The 16,933-nt window shown below is 39.2% G+C and overlaps 1 protein-coding gene across 2 annotated transcripts in view; it reads left to right on the top strand.

Annotated features, from left to right (window-relative positions):
- SLC25A21 (solute carrier family 25 member 21) overlaps window positions 1-16,933 on the top strand; it is a 471,007-nt gene that overhangs the window by 294,541 nt on the left and 159,533 nt on the right. For both annotated transcript variants that reach the window (XM_073895108.1, XM_073895109.1), the window contains exon 2: window positions 1,195-1,243. In XM_073895108.1, the coding sequence (XP_073751209.1) occupies window positions 1,195-1,243 (49 nt within the window). The remainder of the gene's footprint in view (window positions 1-1,194; window positions 1,244-16,933) is intronic.

Below are 16,933 nucleotides of genomic sequence, written 5' to 3'. Positions count from 1 at the left end.
ACCTTACCAGTGTGGGGAGTAAAAGACATTTGTATGTATAAATATGGAATGGGAAAGGGGAACTAAATCACAGCTAAGCTCAAATTGAGTTAGTTTGCAAATGGAAAGAGTGGTAAACGTTCTGCCCTTAAGAAACGACCCACAAATACTACGGCTTTTGGGCAAATCAACCAATACTATCAACCTCTGTTTTGCTGCTGCTGCTGCTGATGATGATACATATTTACCTTGCCTAGTAGTTGTGCATACCAGTGATAATGTGTGTTAAATGACCATCACTATGTAGGGGCTGCAGGTAAGATAACTGTTATGATTATTACTACTACAAGACTGCAACTGTGCTGTAGTTATTTGTACTACCCTAGTACATAAAAGTACTTTTACTGCTGCGTTGTTACATGCCAGTGGTTTGTAAATGAGAGGTCTTCTCTGCTCAGACAACAGGAGAGAGGGCTTTGCAAGTGATTTGCAAGAAGGTATAGAAATTCTTTCTCGGTGTGCAGTGGTTAAGATCATGGGCTTTATGGGGTTACTACGTACTTCTTAGCTGTGAGATCTTAGACAAGTTACTTAACCTTGTGTGCCTCAATGATCTCATCTGTAAAATGGGGATAATAATACCTCCTGTCACAACAAGCTCTTGTGAGGATTAAATGAGATAACCTAAGTACTGCTTAGAATACTGTCCAGCATGCAATGAACACTTAATACACGTTCTCTATTGGGCTCTTAATGTATTAAATGTGCATTGGATCCTCATAACAACCTCGTGAGATAACAGGCCTCATTATCTTTATTTCACGTTCACCGAGACTGAGGCTGTGATTTGTTGTGAGTGGCAGTGGCGGGGGTGCTGAAGGAGCTTCTCTCCCTTCTTACCTTCTTTTCTTTCCTCGCTCTCTTTGACATATATTTATCTATTGGACTGGAATCACACACAATAATTCCTGCCTAGATGATTGGAATTTCGGACATCTGATTCCTTTTTCCTTTTCTTTCCCCTACAGCCCTACCTCCACGCTCGTGGAGCACTTACACTCTTGTCTTTTGCTACTAGTCTCTAACTACTACCTGTCATTTCCAAAGTCCCAGGTTTGCATTTGAATCTTCATACTTGAGAAATCAATGGGGTCAAGGAAACAAGAACCAGTGTTTACATAAGTGTTTATTGGACTTTTCTTTCTCATCTTTCAGGTCTTGTAGAAATTTGCCTGATGCACCCCCTCGATGTGGTGAAAACCAGGTAAGGTTCTGCATGAACAAGTCTTATTGACTTTGGATGATATCCAAATTAAGATCTGTCAGAACACTAAATGCTAGAACTTGCCCTAGGCCGGTAGCTTCTCCCAATAATGGCATTTATATTTACTTCTGAAAGAAAATGCTATTTGACAGATAAAATGTGAACAGGGAAAAAGCATTTTTGGATAGAGGTCATCTGAAAGTATATGGTATTTTACTGCCTTCACGTGACAACCATAAGATATGATTTGTGGCAAAGCTGGTAAGCAAAGTAAATTTATTAAAATGATGCAAAAACTAAACTTTAGTGAATTATGACGGTAGACTTTCATTTGGCATTGCATGTAACAGATTGCTATTTAATAGTCAGCATTTTGGTGTGAGACTCCAAACTTTCAAGTAAACTCCTCAAATGGTGCTTAAAGAATTTATTCCTACAACTATTTGCCAATGCAAAATGCCGTATTTCTAGGAAAATGCATTTGCTCTTACAGAGAGACACAAATCAGGGCAATGTTTTAAAACTATTTACAGAGTGGAAAAAAAATCATGTGGGTTTTAATATGATCTAGAGCATTTTTTTAAAAAGTTAAATATGTGGCTGAATTACTGAACTCTCTATTTTCTAAAATTAGAAGCTGTTACAGTTGAGTGAAAGTTTCCATTTCTTTGCCTTGTGTAAAACCCAAGAACACCATACCTGGGTTGGCGCTCCATAGCAAACAGTGCCTTACAACAATGGTGGTGGAACAAACCAAAGTTAGAAAATGCTTAAAGCATCAGGCTAATCATTGAATGGACATGTTGCTTAATTTACCTAAAGAGGCAGCAGAATCTTCAGCTGGCTGCTGAAAGCAAAGGAAAGTAGCTGTATCATGCAAATAATATTACATTTCTAAAGGAGATAGAGGAGCTGAGAATTTGGCCCCTGTCTTAGCTCAGGCAACTGTAACAAAATACTATAGACTGGGTGGCTTAAGCAGCAGACATTTATTATTGTTCTGGAGGCTGGGAAGTCAAGGATCAAAGTAGTGGTCATTTTGGTTCTTGGTGAGGGCCAACTACCCGGCTTGTAAACAGCCACCTTCTTGTTGTATCTTCACATGAGGGAAAGAGGCAGCTCTGCTGTCTCTCCCTCTACTTATAAGAGCATTGATCCCATCACTGGGGCTCCACCTCAATCTAACCTCATGACATCATCTAAACCTAACTACCTCCCCAAAGGCCCCACCTCCAAATACCATCACACTGGGGTTAGGGCTCCAATATATGAATCTGGGGGGATGCAAATGTTCAGTCCATAACAGCCTCAAATCACCAAACCCACACGGAGAAAGAAAACCACAAATTATATTCAAATGTAAAATTACATGCATTCCCTGGACCATCTTTTTATAGGGTTCAAAACAGAACGCAAAACTCTCTGGCATTTCCTTCTTAGATTCCATGCTAACCTTTAAAAAGCCAGAATATTGTTGCTAGCCTCTCTAAGGAATAAACTGTCTCTCTTAAGGGTAATTTCCTAAATTAGCAAAGTGTTCAAGTGAGCATACAGGAGAAATAAGAATGATTTAAATAAGACATGATATTGAAATTACAGTTATTCATTCATTCACTTAATCATTCATTCATTCACTTATTAAGTATCTAGTGTGTGTGAGTTCCAAGCAAGCTCTGTCCTCAGGAGCTCACAGTCTGATGAGTTAATATAAATTTCAAAAACTATATTATTTCATGGTACTGGATTTGAATAGAATATTTCTTGAAATGGATGTGCCAAGTTACTGGGGCTTTATATCTTCTTTGTTACATAGATATTTTCATGAAAATGGCATTCATTGATTGGAATTAGTCACATGCTCTTGTCTAACTTCAGCAGGGAGGGAAAATATAATTCTTCCAGATGCCCTGAAGAAGGGAACTGGATATGGGATGACTTTTGACCTGGTTAACAATAAAAAGCATGTTGAATAAAGACTCACAATCATAGAGTAAACGAAAGTCCAAAATAATATGCAACTGACTTTGCAACAGAAGTAGAATGTGCAAAGGTTAGGAGCATTTATCACTGGGTACTTACACACAGGTGATAGGTAGTGGACAGGACAGACTAGATGCTGAAATCTTTTCACTATTACATTGGACAGGAGATGACTATATTTCTAAATGAGATAAACTAAACTGTAAGAGATAATACATGAAACCATGTAACATTAGTTATTTCAGCAGGTCACTTTCCTTAATGACATCAAGGGCACTGGATTCTAAATTGTTGCCAGCATTGTCAAAGTGGGGGACAGTGTATACCAGACCAAACCTCACTTCCTTCGCAGTTTCTTTGTGGGCTGCTTTTGCCTTCCCTTGGATGTTATTACTTGAAGGGTAGTACAGTGACTGAATCTGAGTATGGAAATGGTTCATTTTCAACAATATCTCATGTGCTGAAGTATATAGCAAAATAAGTGTTTACTTCTTAGAGTTTAGTTTTTTCTTTTTGGGTTCTATTTGTGGCCTAATTCTCTTCTTTGTTGAATGAAAGATAACAGATCCTAAAAATGCATTTCCAAAGTCATCCTTTACAGGGATCTCTTTCTTTCTTTTTTAACTTTGTAAATCTTTCTTTCTTTTTTAACTTTGTAATGATCAATTCTCTTACCCCAGGCTGAGGGCAAAGGGAGGTTGTGGTGTGACCTGAGCCCAAGGGTCAAGGTTACCTGGTGGAAGCTAGAACTGTAGTAGATCTGTGTAGTGGTAGCTGGAGCCTCAACCATTGCCATGTTCACTGCCCAAGGCAGACAGGGAGGGAGAAAAATCCTTTACTTTCTCCTTTCTCCCCAGTCTTCAGTCTCCCACCAGTGCTTCCATTTGCTGAACCATGGAAGTCAAGAAGCCCAGCCTAGCAGAGGGCAGTCTTTCTGTATAATAAAGCAGAGCAGAATGAGGGAGGAACAAGAAGTGGGTCTGAAGACAAACAGAACCAGGACTGAAAAGCTGTCATTTTAGTGAGGTTTGGAGAAAGATCTGACATAAGCAAGCATTTTCTTTTCTTCCTTTTTTTTTATTGAGATATAATTGACATATCATTATGTTATGTTAGGTGTACAACATAATTTGATATTTGTATATATTGCAAAATGATCACCACAGTAAGTCTAGTTAATATCTGACACCATACATAGTTACAAATTTTTTTCCTGTGATAAGAACTTTCAAGATCTACTCTCTTAGCAACTTTCAAATATGCAATACAGTATTATTAACTGTATCACCATGCTGTGCATGACATCCCAGGGCTTATTTATTTTATAACTGGAAGTTTGTACCTTTTGACCCCCTTCACGTATTTCACCCACCCCCCACCTCCAGGCTCTGGCAACCACCAATCTGTTCTTTTTATCTATAAATTTCATTTCTTTCTTTCTTTTTCTTTTTTTTTCTTTTTCAGATTTCACATGTAAGTGAGATCATATGGTAGTTGTTTTTCTGTCTGACTGATTTCACTTAGCATAATGCCCTCAAGGTCCATCCACGTTGTCGCAAATGGCAGGGTTTCCTTCTTTTTTATGACTAAATAATATCCATTGTATATAGTGTATATTGTATATATATATGTATGTACAAAATATATACATATATATGTATGTACATACACATATATATGCCACATTTTCTTTACCTATTCATCCATTGATGGACACTTACATTTCAAGCATGCATTTTCAACTTAGCAGTTTTAATATGCACTCACTTTGCATTTTAAAAGATGATTAGAAGTTATAATCAATAAATATTTTATGAAAGGATTTCAGGCACTGTGGCACTTGCCTTTATATAAGAAATGGTGTAGTCTGCTTCGTATAAGTGTATCTCCAGGGGTAGACGTAATGTAAGCATAGACTAGCCACATGACAACTGCCTTGTTCCAAATGTGCCCACCTTATTTTATTATTATTATTACTATTATTATGTTATGTTAATCACCATACATTACATCATTAGTTTTTGATGTAGTGTTCCATGATTCATTGTTTGCGTATAACACCCAGTGCTCCATTCAATACGTGCCCTCTTTAATACCCATCACCAAGCTAACCCATCCCCCCACCCCCCTCCCCTCTAGAACCCTCAGTTTGTTTTTCAGAGTCCATCATCTCTCATGGTTCATCTCCCCCTCCAATCTCCCCTCTTCATTCTTCCCTTCCTACTATCTTCTTTTTTTTAACATATAATGTATTATTTGTTTCAGAGGTACAGGTCTGTGATTTTTGCAGCGGAGATTTGGCTAAGATGCTATATACATGGCAGTTATATAGAATCAAGTTGTCCTTTGAGATTCTTCCTAGAAATATGCATATACACTCTTTTATAGTTCTTTTATAGTTTGTATACAAGAAACTGTATACAATTGCGGGTGGACCCTCTGGTTAAGAACACATAACTACAAATGACAAAAAACTCTATGCACTTGTATAACCGGGAAGACCAAAGGTAGTTTCTGGCTTTGTACTCCAGGGATTCAAATAAAATAATCAGTAATATCTCATATCTCTCTCATATCTTCTCTCTCTCTCTCTTTCTCCCTCTCTCCCTTCAGCTTTCCTTTTCCTAAATAGGCTTCATTTGAGGGTGGGGTGCTTCTCTTACTTGGCACCAGATGGCCCCAGCAGCTTCGAGCTTACATGGGCCTTGGCATTTGTGTGTACTCTCTGAGACAGGATAACCTGGTAGTTAAGAACTCCAGCTGTAGAATTACGCAGCCTGGGTTCAAATTCTGCTTCTTCACTTATTATCTGCGTAACATCAGATAAGTTACTAAACTTCCCTGTGCCCAAGTTTCCCAAGCTTTAAATGGGAACAACCATGGCGTCTACATCACTGTGAGAAATAAATGAGTCTATACACGTAGATGGTGTTTATATATACATAGGCTTATAAGGTGTTTTATACTATGTCAGCAAAGGAAAGGGGACTGCAGAGACAAATGGAGTTTGTAAGGTAGTCAAGGGAACACAAGGGGGAATAAAAAGTGTGGGAGAGGGGAAATGTTTAATACGGAATCAGGTAGTTTCAAGTTTCCAAGCCGGAAGACCTGTGTTATATGAGCACTACATTTAAATCTTTTCTCGGGAGGGTGTTTGCAAGTAGATAGTCCTTCTGGGTCTGAGGGCAGGAGAGCATCAGTTTCATCTATGTGTTCTTGTTGACATCATTCCACATATCCTTGTAGGGCTATGTGCTGACATTATTTAGGGCTGAGTGCAACAACTAGCATAGTACCTGGCCTCCAGGCGCTGCCCAGCGAATGCCGATGAATAAATGAACACTTGGTAGCCATCAGAAATAATAGCCCTATGAGTTCTATGGCCGAAGTTGAATGTCTAGAAAGTGAATAATATGCAGCTGTGTTGTCTTCATTTAAAAAGGTAAGATTTCATAAAAGAGGTGGGAAATGAGAATCTGTTGAGATAAAAGAGGAGAAATTACTTGATAGGATGGTGGGCAAAAACATGTCCAGCCTGCGGTGGAGTTCCAGGGGTGCCAAAATGCGAGCAGGCCAGATTGAACCAGCACAGGACACTGAAGGTGCCCAGAGAGCAAGTGTGACAAGCTTTGAGATGGAAAGCAAAATGCTGAACTTCATCTAGGACAGCGCTGGCTAATCAAAATAAAAAGCATGACACATAGGTAATTTTAAGTTTTCTAATAGCCACATTTTAAAAAGTAAAAAGAAAGAGGTAAAATTCATTTTAACAATATATCCAGTTCAACCTCCTATGTCCAAAACACTGTCATCACAGCATGTTAATCAACATAAAAATTATTAATGAGAGGCTTTACATTCTTTTTTGAAATACTCAATCCTTGAAATCTGGTGCATGTTTTACACTTAGAGCACATCTCAATACGGACGAGTCGGTCACATCTCAAATGCTCCATAGGCACATGTGGCCAATGGCTCCCGGATTAGACAGCACAGGCCTGGAATGCAACGGGAAAGGAATTCTTTAAGGGGAAAGAGTGGTGGCCCTGTGGTTCCTTAGTAAGAATACTCTTGCTTAGAATGGGTTGACAATTGCAAATGAGCAGGGTCCTAGGTGGAAGGGAATTTTACTCCATAACCATTTGAAGGTTTGTACCCATGTGGGGAAAGTGGCAGTCAGAAGCCCCAAAGATTTATCCCCGTCACAGTCCGAGGGGGTTTTAGCTTACATCCCTTTCACACTTTTATTTCCGGGAAGGGAAATGGTTTGTTGTGCTTCAGGAAGAGAGAATTACTGAGGTGTTCATTCTGTTTTGCCCCCAGTCATTTTTAATCATTTTTGTTTTTTTTTCATTTTTGAATAAGGCATAAATCAGGTGCAAACTAAATAAATTACTGATCCTGTAAGGACTGATCTTTCAAAAGCACATCCTGTCAAAGAGCTGCAAGGCACATTTTCTGGTGGGTGCCAGGGAAGGCGAGAAGGGGAGAGGTATTTTCACATCTCCTTACCAAGACACAGTTGCAGTTGCAGGCTGCTGGTGAGTGGACAGGCCAGTACATACCTTGGCTTCCATCCTCCCTCCCATCAGGACTTAACTTGTACTGAAAAGTCTTATCATACTTCTCTCAAAACATATTAATCACTGTGTGAATTCTAGACTCACATGGGTTGAAAACTTGGCCATCCACACGTTGTTCTATGTGCTTATGGGGCTTTTACTCAAGTTGTTGAGATTTATTTACACTCTCTGTTGGTGGCTCCCATATCCCAGACCTGCTGAATCCAAAACTCTAGGGGTGGGCCTACCGACATTTCTGTTTAGCACCCTCCTGGGTGAATCTTAAGCGAGGATCCCAGACTGCTCACTGGGTCAGCCTTTGGGAAACATTGCTAAATGTTCTGTAAAAAGTCTTCATGTAAAGAATTCCTTCTCTCTCTCCCTCTCTCTCTCTCTGTGTGTGTGTATGTGTGTGTGTGTTAAACATTTCATTTACCTGTGGTTCTCCTTGGTTTCATTTATGTAAACTGCTTTGTTAGTAATGAATGGAATTGGAAGGACAGAGGTTCCCTTGCAGAGCTCATTCTGTGGTTTGTGAGAGTCCTATGGGAGAGTATTATCTACAGCCAGAAAAAAACACATATTGTCCTACTGAGTGAGGTTACAGAGGCAAACAATCAATGCCAGAAGATGGGAGAGGAGTGAGCATCGGTTGTTACGGAGGGAAGGTAAATGGCTGTGATGGGTAAAAATGATTTAGAGGCATTAGCCCACCACAAACTTTATTAAAAAGAGAAATCTGAGGACGGCTGTGGAGAGAGGCTGCTTTGTGGGGAGCCCAGTAGAGAGCGAGGAGCTAAGAGCTGGGGAGCATCCACAGCCTCCCTTTACAGGGGTTAGAGGGGACCAGCCATGAACTTGAAAATGAACACTTAATTTAGAGGTTGGAGAAGGAATATTGAGCAACCATTGGGGCCAACAGAACAGCAGGGTGGAAACAAGGAACGAAGAATGTTTTCTCCCCAGTAGATCCTTTTAAAAAAAGAAGAGAAGAATCCTTTCAAAATGGGAAGAGAGCAGCAGGAAAAGTTAAGATGGAGTATAGAGTGGAAGCAGGAGAGTCTATAGGATTAAAAAAAATTAACAGAGCAGCCAAGAGGGTTATTTCCATATGTTAACGATTTGTCCGTGGTATAAAACATTAAGATCACATTCAGGGTTAGACCGTGGTTATGCCTGATTTCTCATCATCCGTAGAAATTCAGGGCTAGACCACTGTCATGGTTTATTTCTAACCATGGAGAGAATGTGTCTGAAGTAAAGTAAGCAAGGAGTAGAACCACATTTTTATAAACTATATTTTTATTGGGACTTTGTCATTGTAGCTAAATCAATCAATGGCAACATATAATAGTATGAAATGGTCACAATATCCCTGAATACATGTGAGTATATATAACTCCAACTTTGCTTCTGAGGTTGCGTGACCATACTAGGGTTTCTTTGGGATTTGTTTTATGTAACTGAAATGTCTTTTTTTTTTTTGTAGTTACTGAAAGCAAGGAAGTACTAGGTGGTGAGCACACTGCAACTCTGCATTGATTGTCATTCTTTTCCATGCAGATTTTATTTATTAACATAATCAAATCAAAAACGGTGCACAAGATGGACAATATATTTGGAAAGGATAGAGGTGAAAATTAACTATGCCCTGCTTATTACGTCATAGAACTGCTGTGAATAAATATGTGCTTTAAAATGCCATTTGCAGGGTGCCTGGTTAGTGTAGTTGGTTAAGCATCCAACTCTTGGTTTCAGCTCAGGTCCTGATCTTGGGGTCATGGGATCGAGTCCTGCATCAGGCTCCAGGCTCAGCACAGAGTCTGCTTGAGATTCTCTTTCTCATTCCTCTGCCCCTCCCACTTATGCTCTCTCTTTCAAATTAATAAATAAATCTTTAAAAATAAAATAAAATGCCATTTGCTCCCACCTAAGTGCTGTATTACAAATCAAATTCATCATTGCCAATGAGTACATGACAAACTTTAAAAGGTCCCACATTTATATAATGATTTAATTAAAAAGACGAATATAACTTAAGCGTGACCTTAAAACTAGAGAAAATAATCCTATTTTGTGCACTGTTAAGAATGCTGCATGTCTACATTCTAGATTGGTGTTAACTTTCTGGAGAAAGGCAGAGAGTTTAGGGATAATAGGCCATGACCCCATAAAGAGATTTCATCAACATTACTGCTGGGATTTTTTTTTTTTTTTTGAGAGAGAGAGAGCAAGCAGGGGAGAAGGGTTCCGATGGGGGCCTCCATCTCAGGACCCTGAGATCATGACCTGAGGCAAAATCAAGAGACGCTTGAATGATTAAGCCACCCAGGTGCCCCTACTATTGGGATTTTTACTTTAACAATGCTCTGCCTCTCTTTGGGATAACAAGTGTTGTATCAGAACACCCACAAGGGTTCACAGTAGAAAGTCTTTCCCTCCCTCACATTTAGTGGTCATTCCCATTGGACATAAAGCTAGGCCCTAGGCTGGGTTGGTTACCATAGTTTCCTTACTTATAGTACTAGGTGCATGTCAGTCTTTGCTGTTACTAAGTAGTTTTAATAATTTCTTTATTTGCTTTCATTTATGTAAACTGCTTCGTTAGTAATGAATGGAAGTGGAGGGACAGAGGTTCCTTTGCAGAGCTCAGGCCAATGAGGAGGAGATAGAATGAGAGCACAACTAGAGACCTGTTGCTCTGAGACATTGGGAGCAAAATTGGTCCCAGAGATCTTATGCAGAATAATCTTGCTCCTGTAGGCTAAATTATTTTTCAGATTTATTAATAAAGAGAAAATCCATTCTTTAAAAAAAAAATCCAGTCAGTTCCCTCCACATAAAATAACAAAGCTCAATTATGTTAAATCCACTGAAACTCTTATAATCTTGAACTCTTGTTTCTAATTTCTTTTTTCTTTCCTTCTTTTTTCTTGCCTTTTCTTTTTTCTTTTTGTAAATGGAATTCTTTTTTTTTTTAAATTACTCCCTAGAGGAGCATGCTATTTTTACGACTCACATTGTGGAACCTTTGTAAAGTGTTTAATCTTCCCTTCATTTGTGTTTTTGTCTAAATGTTTAAAATAAAGATTTGGTGCTTATTTAAAGTACAGTAGCTATTATTCCCCAACTAATTAAATGGGCTTAGAAGATTCTCCCTTAGGTAATAATATAACATGTGTTCTGTTTTGATACCTCTCTCTTCCTTCTGCTTGACAGCAAAAGCTTCTCCTATAATGATCCCAGCCTGGAGGGTGAGAAGGAAAAGCACCTATGCATTCTTCATGCCTGTCAGTGGGCTTCTCCACACATTTTTCTTTTTCCTTTCCTTTCCTTCCCTTCCCTTCCCTTCCCTTCCTCCTTTCCTTTCCTTTCCTTTCTTCCTTAAGCTGAAAGGTAAATAACTCTTAAATGGCTTTCTTATCTTTGTCATGGGAAAGTGAATTACTTCTAAAATGAGCATCAGCATGAAAACTATTTCCTCTGTTTCTCCCCCCAACCCCAGCCCCCATCCAGAGTTTTATCCAATTGTTTTTAAATTTTCAAGTTTCATTAATCTACTTATTTAGCCAATGCCCAACACACTTTCCCCTATAATGATGTATTTTGCCTTAGCCATCTTAAATTCCAGTTTTTGGTTGTTAGAATTTAATAAGACTATAAAATAATAATAAAATAAACTGATTTGGGATTACTTTGATTTAAAAACAAATGGGATATTTTTCTAAGTGTTTTTTTTAAACAATCAAAGTTTTCTCAGATAAACTTCTATTTTAAGTAAAAGTTTTTGGGGGTAGAGAACTTGGAACTAATAGCATGTCTATTTTCAGTGGCTATTCAAAGCCTTTTTGAGATAAGCCCTAGCTCCAAATTCAAGAAGTAAAGCAAAAGTTCAAACTGTTTGCTTGTATTTGGCTATCGTACTTATTTTAAATGATTTTTAGTCAAGCTCTAAGGAATCTGCCACCAGTGAAAATAAAATTGTTTTATCAAGGGTGTTTCTTCTCATCTGCATCTATAAAAAAGAGCAGGTGCTTATCTCAAAAGGACTGGAATATTCCTTAAGTGTCTTGTAACATGGAGGAAGCTCTTCCTGTAGCGTGAGAAAACTTGAAAGTGTTAAGAAAGAAGCTGCTTGAGAAGAGAAAGCTCTAACTGTGAGCTGAACCCTAGAACCTCAAGCCAGGCCCATGGGAAAGCTGCTTTGGAGTTGAGCATGTAGTGGGAATCAAGCCTAATGAAATCTAAATTGTTGGGATTGTAGCACAGCTGAAAACTATGGTTATGGATACTCTAGAAGATTGTTTTTCCTTTTTGTGAAGCAAGAATAAAAATCATAAATTTCTTTAGACAAACATGAATTCAAGGCTGATAATGTAGTATCTTAACTGTGAACCTTGACCAAAAATTGATAAAATTGTTTAATATTCCTGGAAAATCAATTAATTCTCAAAATATTCTTGTCGAGATGACTAAAATAGCCCATACTGCTTTTGCTTTGCAGTCAGGGCACAGCTGAGATTTAGTTTTGACATAATGAAGAAGTTTGCAAGATGATAAATAGAGCTGTATATTCTCTGGATGCAATTCTGCATACTCTGTGCCAAGTTCTTACGGAATAAAATTTTCCCATTTGGGGGCTATTTAATAATATTTTCTCCGGTAAAACTTTTGTAAGTACCTAAAAGTTTACATACTTTCCTTTTATAGCAAAAACAATTGAAAAGTAAATCAAATATCCTCAGCTTTGAGTAATCAAATTCTATCTGTGATATTCATTTCTCTTTTTTATGAAAAAACACAACACATCCTGGTAAAAGTCTATTTTCAGATCTAATTCAATACTGCTAAATCCTCAAAGAAAAAATAGGCTTTAGAATGTAAGTCATCTATTTGTGTCCTTTTAAATTCTGAAAAGTAACAAGTACATTCAAGAAAAAAAAAGGATTGATTTTTTTGTTTTTTAGATGCTCTAAAGTGGGAGCTGGTTAGAACTCTGACCCATTTTCATTCTGAAAGGACAGGCTAGCAGAGATGGTCCCTTTGGCACAGGCTTTCCAGGCTTTGTGGACAGTGTCAAGGGAGAATGTCATTAACACATATCAACTCAGAAAGGCAACAGATCATGCAGGAAGATGAAGACAGGAGACCAGCGTTCCAATTACCCTGTTGGCCCCAGATGTGTGAATCAATGGAACTGCTCTGGGACTTGATTCTTTACCTGGAAATTAAGGGTATACCCTTAAGTGATCCCAGAGGCTTCTTCCAGTATGATGTTCTATGTTTCCAAAGCCATGTTTTCATTGCTTAAAAATGAGATCTTAGTACCTACCCAGCAGTGGGATTTTTCTACTCCCTGAACACGCCAAGCTCTCTCCTGTCTCAGGACCTGTGTGCCTGGTACCCCTTCTTCCTGGAATAACTAGCTCCTTCTCAACCTAGGCTCAATTGTCATCTCTGAGAATCTTCCCTGGCCACCTTCTCTAACATAGCCTTCTGTGTTTCTCTCTTTCTCATTACCCTATTTATCTTTGCTCTTGTCTTCTGATTTCATCAAGTTGATTTTTTGTGTGTGTCCTCATTAACTGTGTGTCCACCTCCCCTGGAAAGTAGGCTTCTATAGGCAAAGCACCTTCTTCCTCTGTTCACTGATGCAGGTATGCAGTATCTAGAAGAGTGTTGGCGCAAAGTAGGTGCTCAGTAAATACTTCTTGAATGACTGTAATTGAAAAACTGACACTACATATATATTTTTTAAATTGTATCTTTGGAAAAATAAAACAAAAATACTAAGACTGACTTTTGCTCTAATCATGAGCCAGCCTTCATACAAGGGCAATTCACATACTTTATGGAATTCACATATTTCTTTGGCTACAAAATCTGGGCATTTCATGTAGCCTAAGCTGTTCTTTCTTTAGTGCCTAACCTGTGGTTTATAGTTTTATACCACAGAGAATTAGAAATGATATTCAGATATTTGCTCAGTACCAGTGAATTATCCAGAACCTCTGTACCAGCTGTACCAGCTGCTCCTTTACTAATCCTGACATGGAGAAGTTGTCATCTGAATTCAGAATAGTTGAGCCTCCCTCAATCCTGTATATTCTCCTCTGCCAAGGTTTAAGCATCTTTCTTCCAGTCCAGTGCATGGATGATCCCCCATCCACTAAGCTAGGAAGAGAAGACCTCACCCCCACCCCAGGAGGTGTGTATAGATTGGTGGGCATGATGCTGCTGACAGGTGGGCTCCAAGAAGTCAGCCTGGACATTTCTTAAGGAAATGTTTTTAGTGTATACAGTCTTATTTTTTTCTTATACAACTTAACGAGGCTAATCTGTGTGTGTGTGTGTGTGTGTGTGTATGTATGTGTGTGTGTTAATGAATAATGCCAGATGGAGTAAGTAGAGCTTGTTGTATTCCCCAAGGTAGCTCTTTTTGTTAGTTCGGTAATTGGCCTCTTAATGAATTAAAAGGTATAGAAATCTCTTTTTATCAAGATTTATTAGGTATCTTAAATTTTTTCTCTTTCAAAGACAACCAGGATTAATAGAATAGTAATGTCAAATAGGGCCCTAGCTTCATTGCAAAACAAAAACAATGCATGACTTCCAAAAGTAATATTTTCTAGCCTCTTCTGGAATCTGAGGGGGAGAGGGAAAGGAAGAGTGGGAAACAGACATTTATTAAGAAAATGTTAAGCATTGCTTCTGAAGCAAGGATTTGGGGATAATTTTGTTTGTTTGGTCCTAAAGAATTCCAGATCAGCATTTCTATTTCCTTGTCATACACTGAAAACTTAAGTAGATTATTTATTTGGTTTCCTTTTCCTACTAAAACAGGGAAACTATTAGGTTTAGATAGAAAAAAGAAAAAGAAATGACCCTGAAATTTATCCTCAGGTTAAAGAATTGGTATAAAGAACTATTGCTGTACATAGTGATTTCCCAGAGTGTGAGAAAACTGTCCCTGTCCAGATGCTTGCCAAGTTCTGAGAGAACATTTAAGAGTGTTTTTTGGGTAGCACGGGGAGATAGTCAGGGTCTTGTATGCGGGTGTTCCAGGTTTCAAACTGTAACAAGGGAATGGAAGAAAAGAGAGAAGCATTCCCAAATCAAACATAACTCTCAGGAAATGAGCCAGAACACCTGTGAGAGGTCGAGGGTCAGAAAATACAAACTCAGGGTTCAATATTTTGATCACATTACACAAAAGAAAATGGTCACAGATAGCAGACAGAAGAAAATCTGGAATTTTATGGAAAAGTTAGGGACTAAGGATTCTTTCACTCTAAAACTCCTTTCTCCCATGACTACATGATGTTTCAGAAAATATTTTCTGAATTGACACTGGAACTTTCTGGTGGTCTCTTGTTGCTTAAGCATCAGATCAAGAAGTTATTTATCTCTTTTCTCTTAACTCCCAGAGGTTCACTTCTGGGAACCTTCTGAGCTGGATTCTTTGGCCAGTTCTTACAAGGCTCAGGGGGGGTGGGTGTCCAGCAGGCAGAGATGGAGAGACATCACAGCCCTGAATCACGGGCAATTCACTTCTGTGGGGAGGAAAGTGGTTTGCAAATGTTACTTCATGGGACCTCCTAGGGAAAAAGAGGGTGTTTTTTCCATCTCATTTCCCAGTTCCAAATTCTCTGAAATGTGCTTGATTTTTGCCAGGTGTCAGATTATAACCCTCTTTGTCAACCACAAATGACTAATGATTAGCCTAATGACTATGCAAAGTTTGAAACTCACATTTACATCTTAACTTACTGGCTACATTGTGTTTTCATGAATTGTGAAAAAAATATTTCCTGAAAAAGCCAATAAAAACAAAGTTTTAGAGTCTTAATTGCCATGTTCATTTGCAGTTGTTGACCCCGTAGGTGCTTGAGGAGAAACAGAATGGGAGCTAGGGCCGGCCCATCTTCAGGCCTGCGCTGATCAGCCCAGCAAATGACGCCAGTACCCCTCTCCTGGGGAGAGTTAAGTGATGTCAGCACCCCTGGGCAGAGCAATATTTGACCCTTAAACTGCTTCATATACCAGCAGCTGTTTTCCTCTTTCCTCCAGTCCCTGAAGGAAGCAGGAGGGCTGAAATATCTGATACTCTGTTTTCTCCCCCTAGATAAAGTATATTTAAAACTCTAATGGAACGATAACCACTTTGCTCACTGGCCATTTGCTGTTGAGCAGGTATGCTTGAAAAGCTGTGCATAATTTTCTTTTCTTTATACTATGTGTAAGAGGAGCAAGGTCTCAGGGAGTTTTCTCCATATTTACGCCAGGCCCCCAGTGTGTGCCTTGAGAGCTCATAAAAACAAATCTGCCTCTCAGCCAGGCAGTTGGTAATGGGATCTGGAGCCTCTCTCCACAAGGTCACCTGTTTAAATAGAGACTCCCGTGGTGCTGCCTGAAAGGTGTTTCCATCTGAGGGCCTCTAGCTCACTTGTGTCTTTTAGGAAGTGAGCTTCCAGTGTGGGTTCCGTGTTGGCTGTCCAGAAGAGTCTTCCTATTGCTGATCTCCACTGCAGCTCATGTTAAGAAACCTGGAGACCCAATCTCAGGCAGATCCAAACCTCAGGCATAAGAAAAAGTGTTCTTTAGACTTTAAATACAAAGAATTTCCTTGAAAATTCGAAGAGAACAGTATTCCATTCGGCTATTGGAGTGCATTGTGGGGTTATCAAACAGTGGTACATTTGAAAAGGTCCCGTGGAAATGTGAAGGCTGTAAATTCATTGTGTAAAAAGATGACAAGAGTTGTTCATGAGAATTAAATGTCCTTTTGCACCAGCAGCAAACTTCCTTGGACAGCACAGTGGGCAAACCTCCTCCAAATTACATGAGAAAAAAATATATGCCAAATATTTGTGACTCTCATTTGTTCTTTCCATCTGAGTCCACATTTTCCAGTGCCCAGGTTCCAGTCTCCACAGATCTGTCTCCTTCCTGTCCCTCTACCCCACAATGAAACACAATTCCTGCCTCCTTCAGATTCTAGCTCAATTCACTTGGTGAACAGCCCTGTGTGCCCACCTCTGCTCTATCAGCAATGTGCCAGGGCGTGGGGATCCCAGGGCTTCCACAAGTCGGTCACCCCCCATGCCTTTTAGAGCCCTGCCTAGCTGTGCATCTCTCCAAAGCAGTG

This window comes from Callorhinus ursinus, unplaced genomic scaffold (genome assembly GCF_003265705.2).
Source record: "Callorhinus ursinus isolate GAN/ISIS: 27379988/994484 unplaced genomic scaffold, GSC_fseal_2.0 scaffold8, whole genome shotgun sequence".
NCBI classification, from domain to species: domain Eukaryota; kingdom Metazoa; phylum Chordata; class Mammalia; order Carnivora; family Otariidae; genus Callorhinus; species Callorhinus ursinus.
Note: the sequence above shows the minus strand (reverse complement) of the source record. Positions and strands in the feature narration are given on the sequence as shown.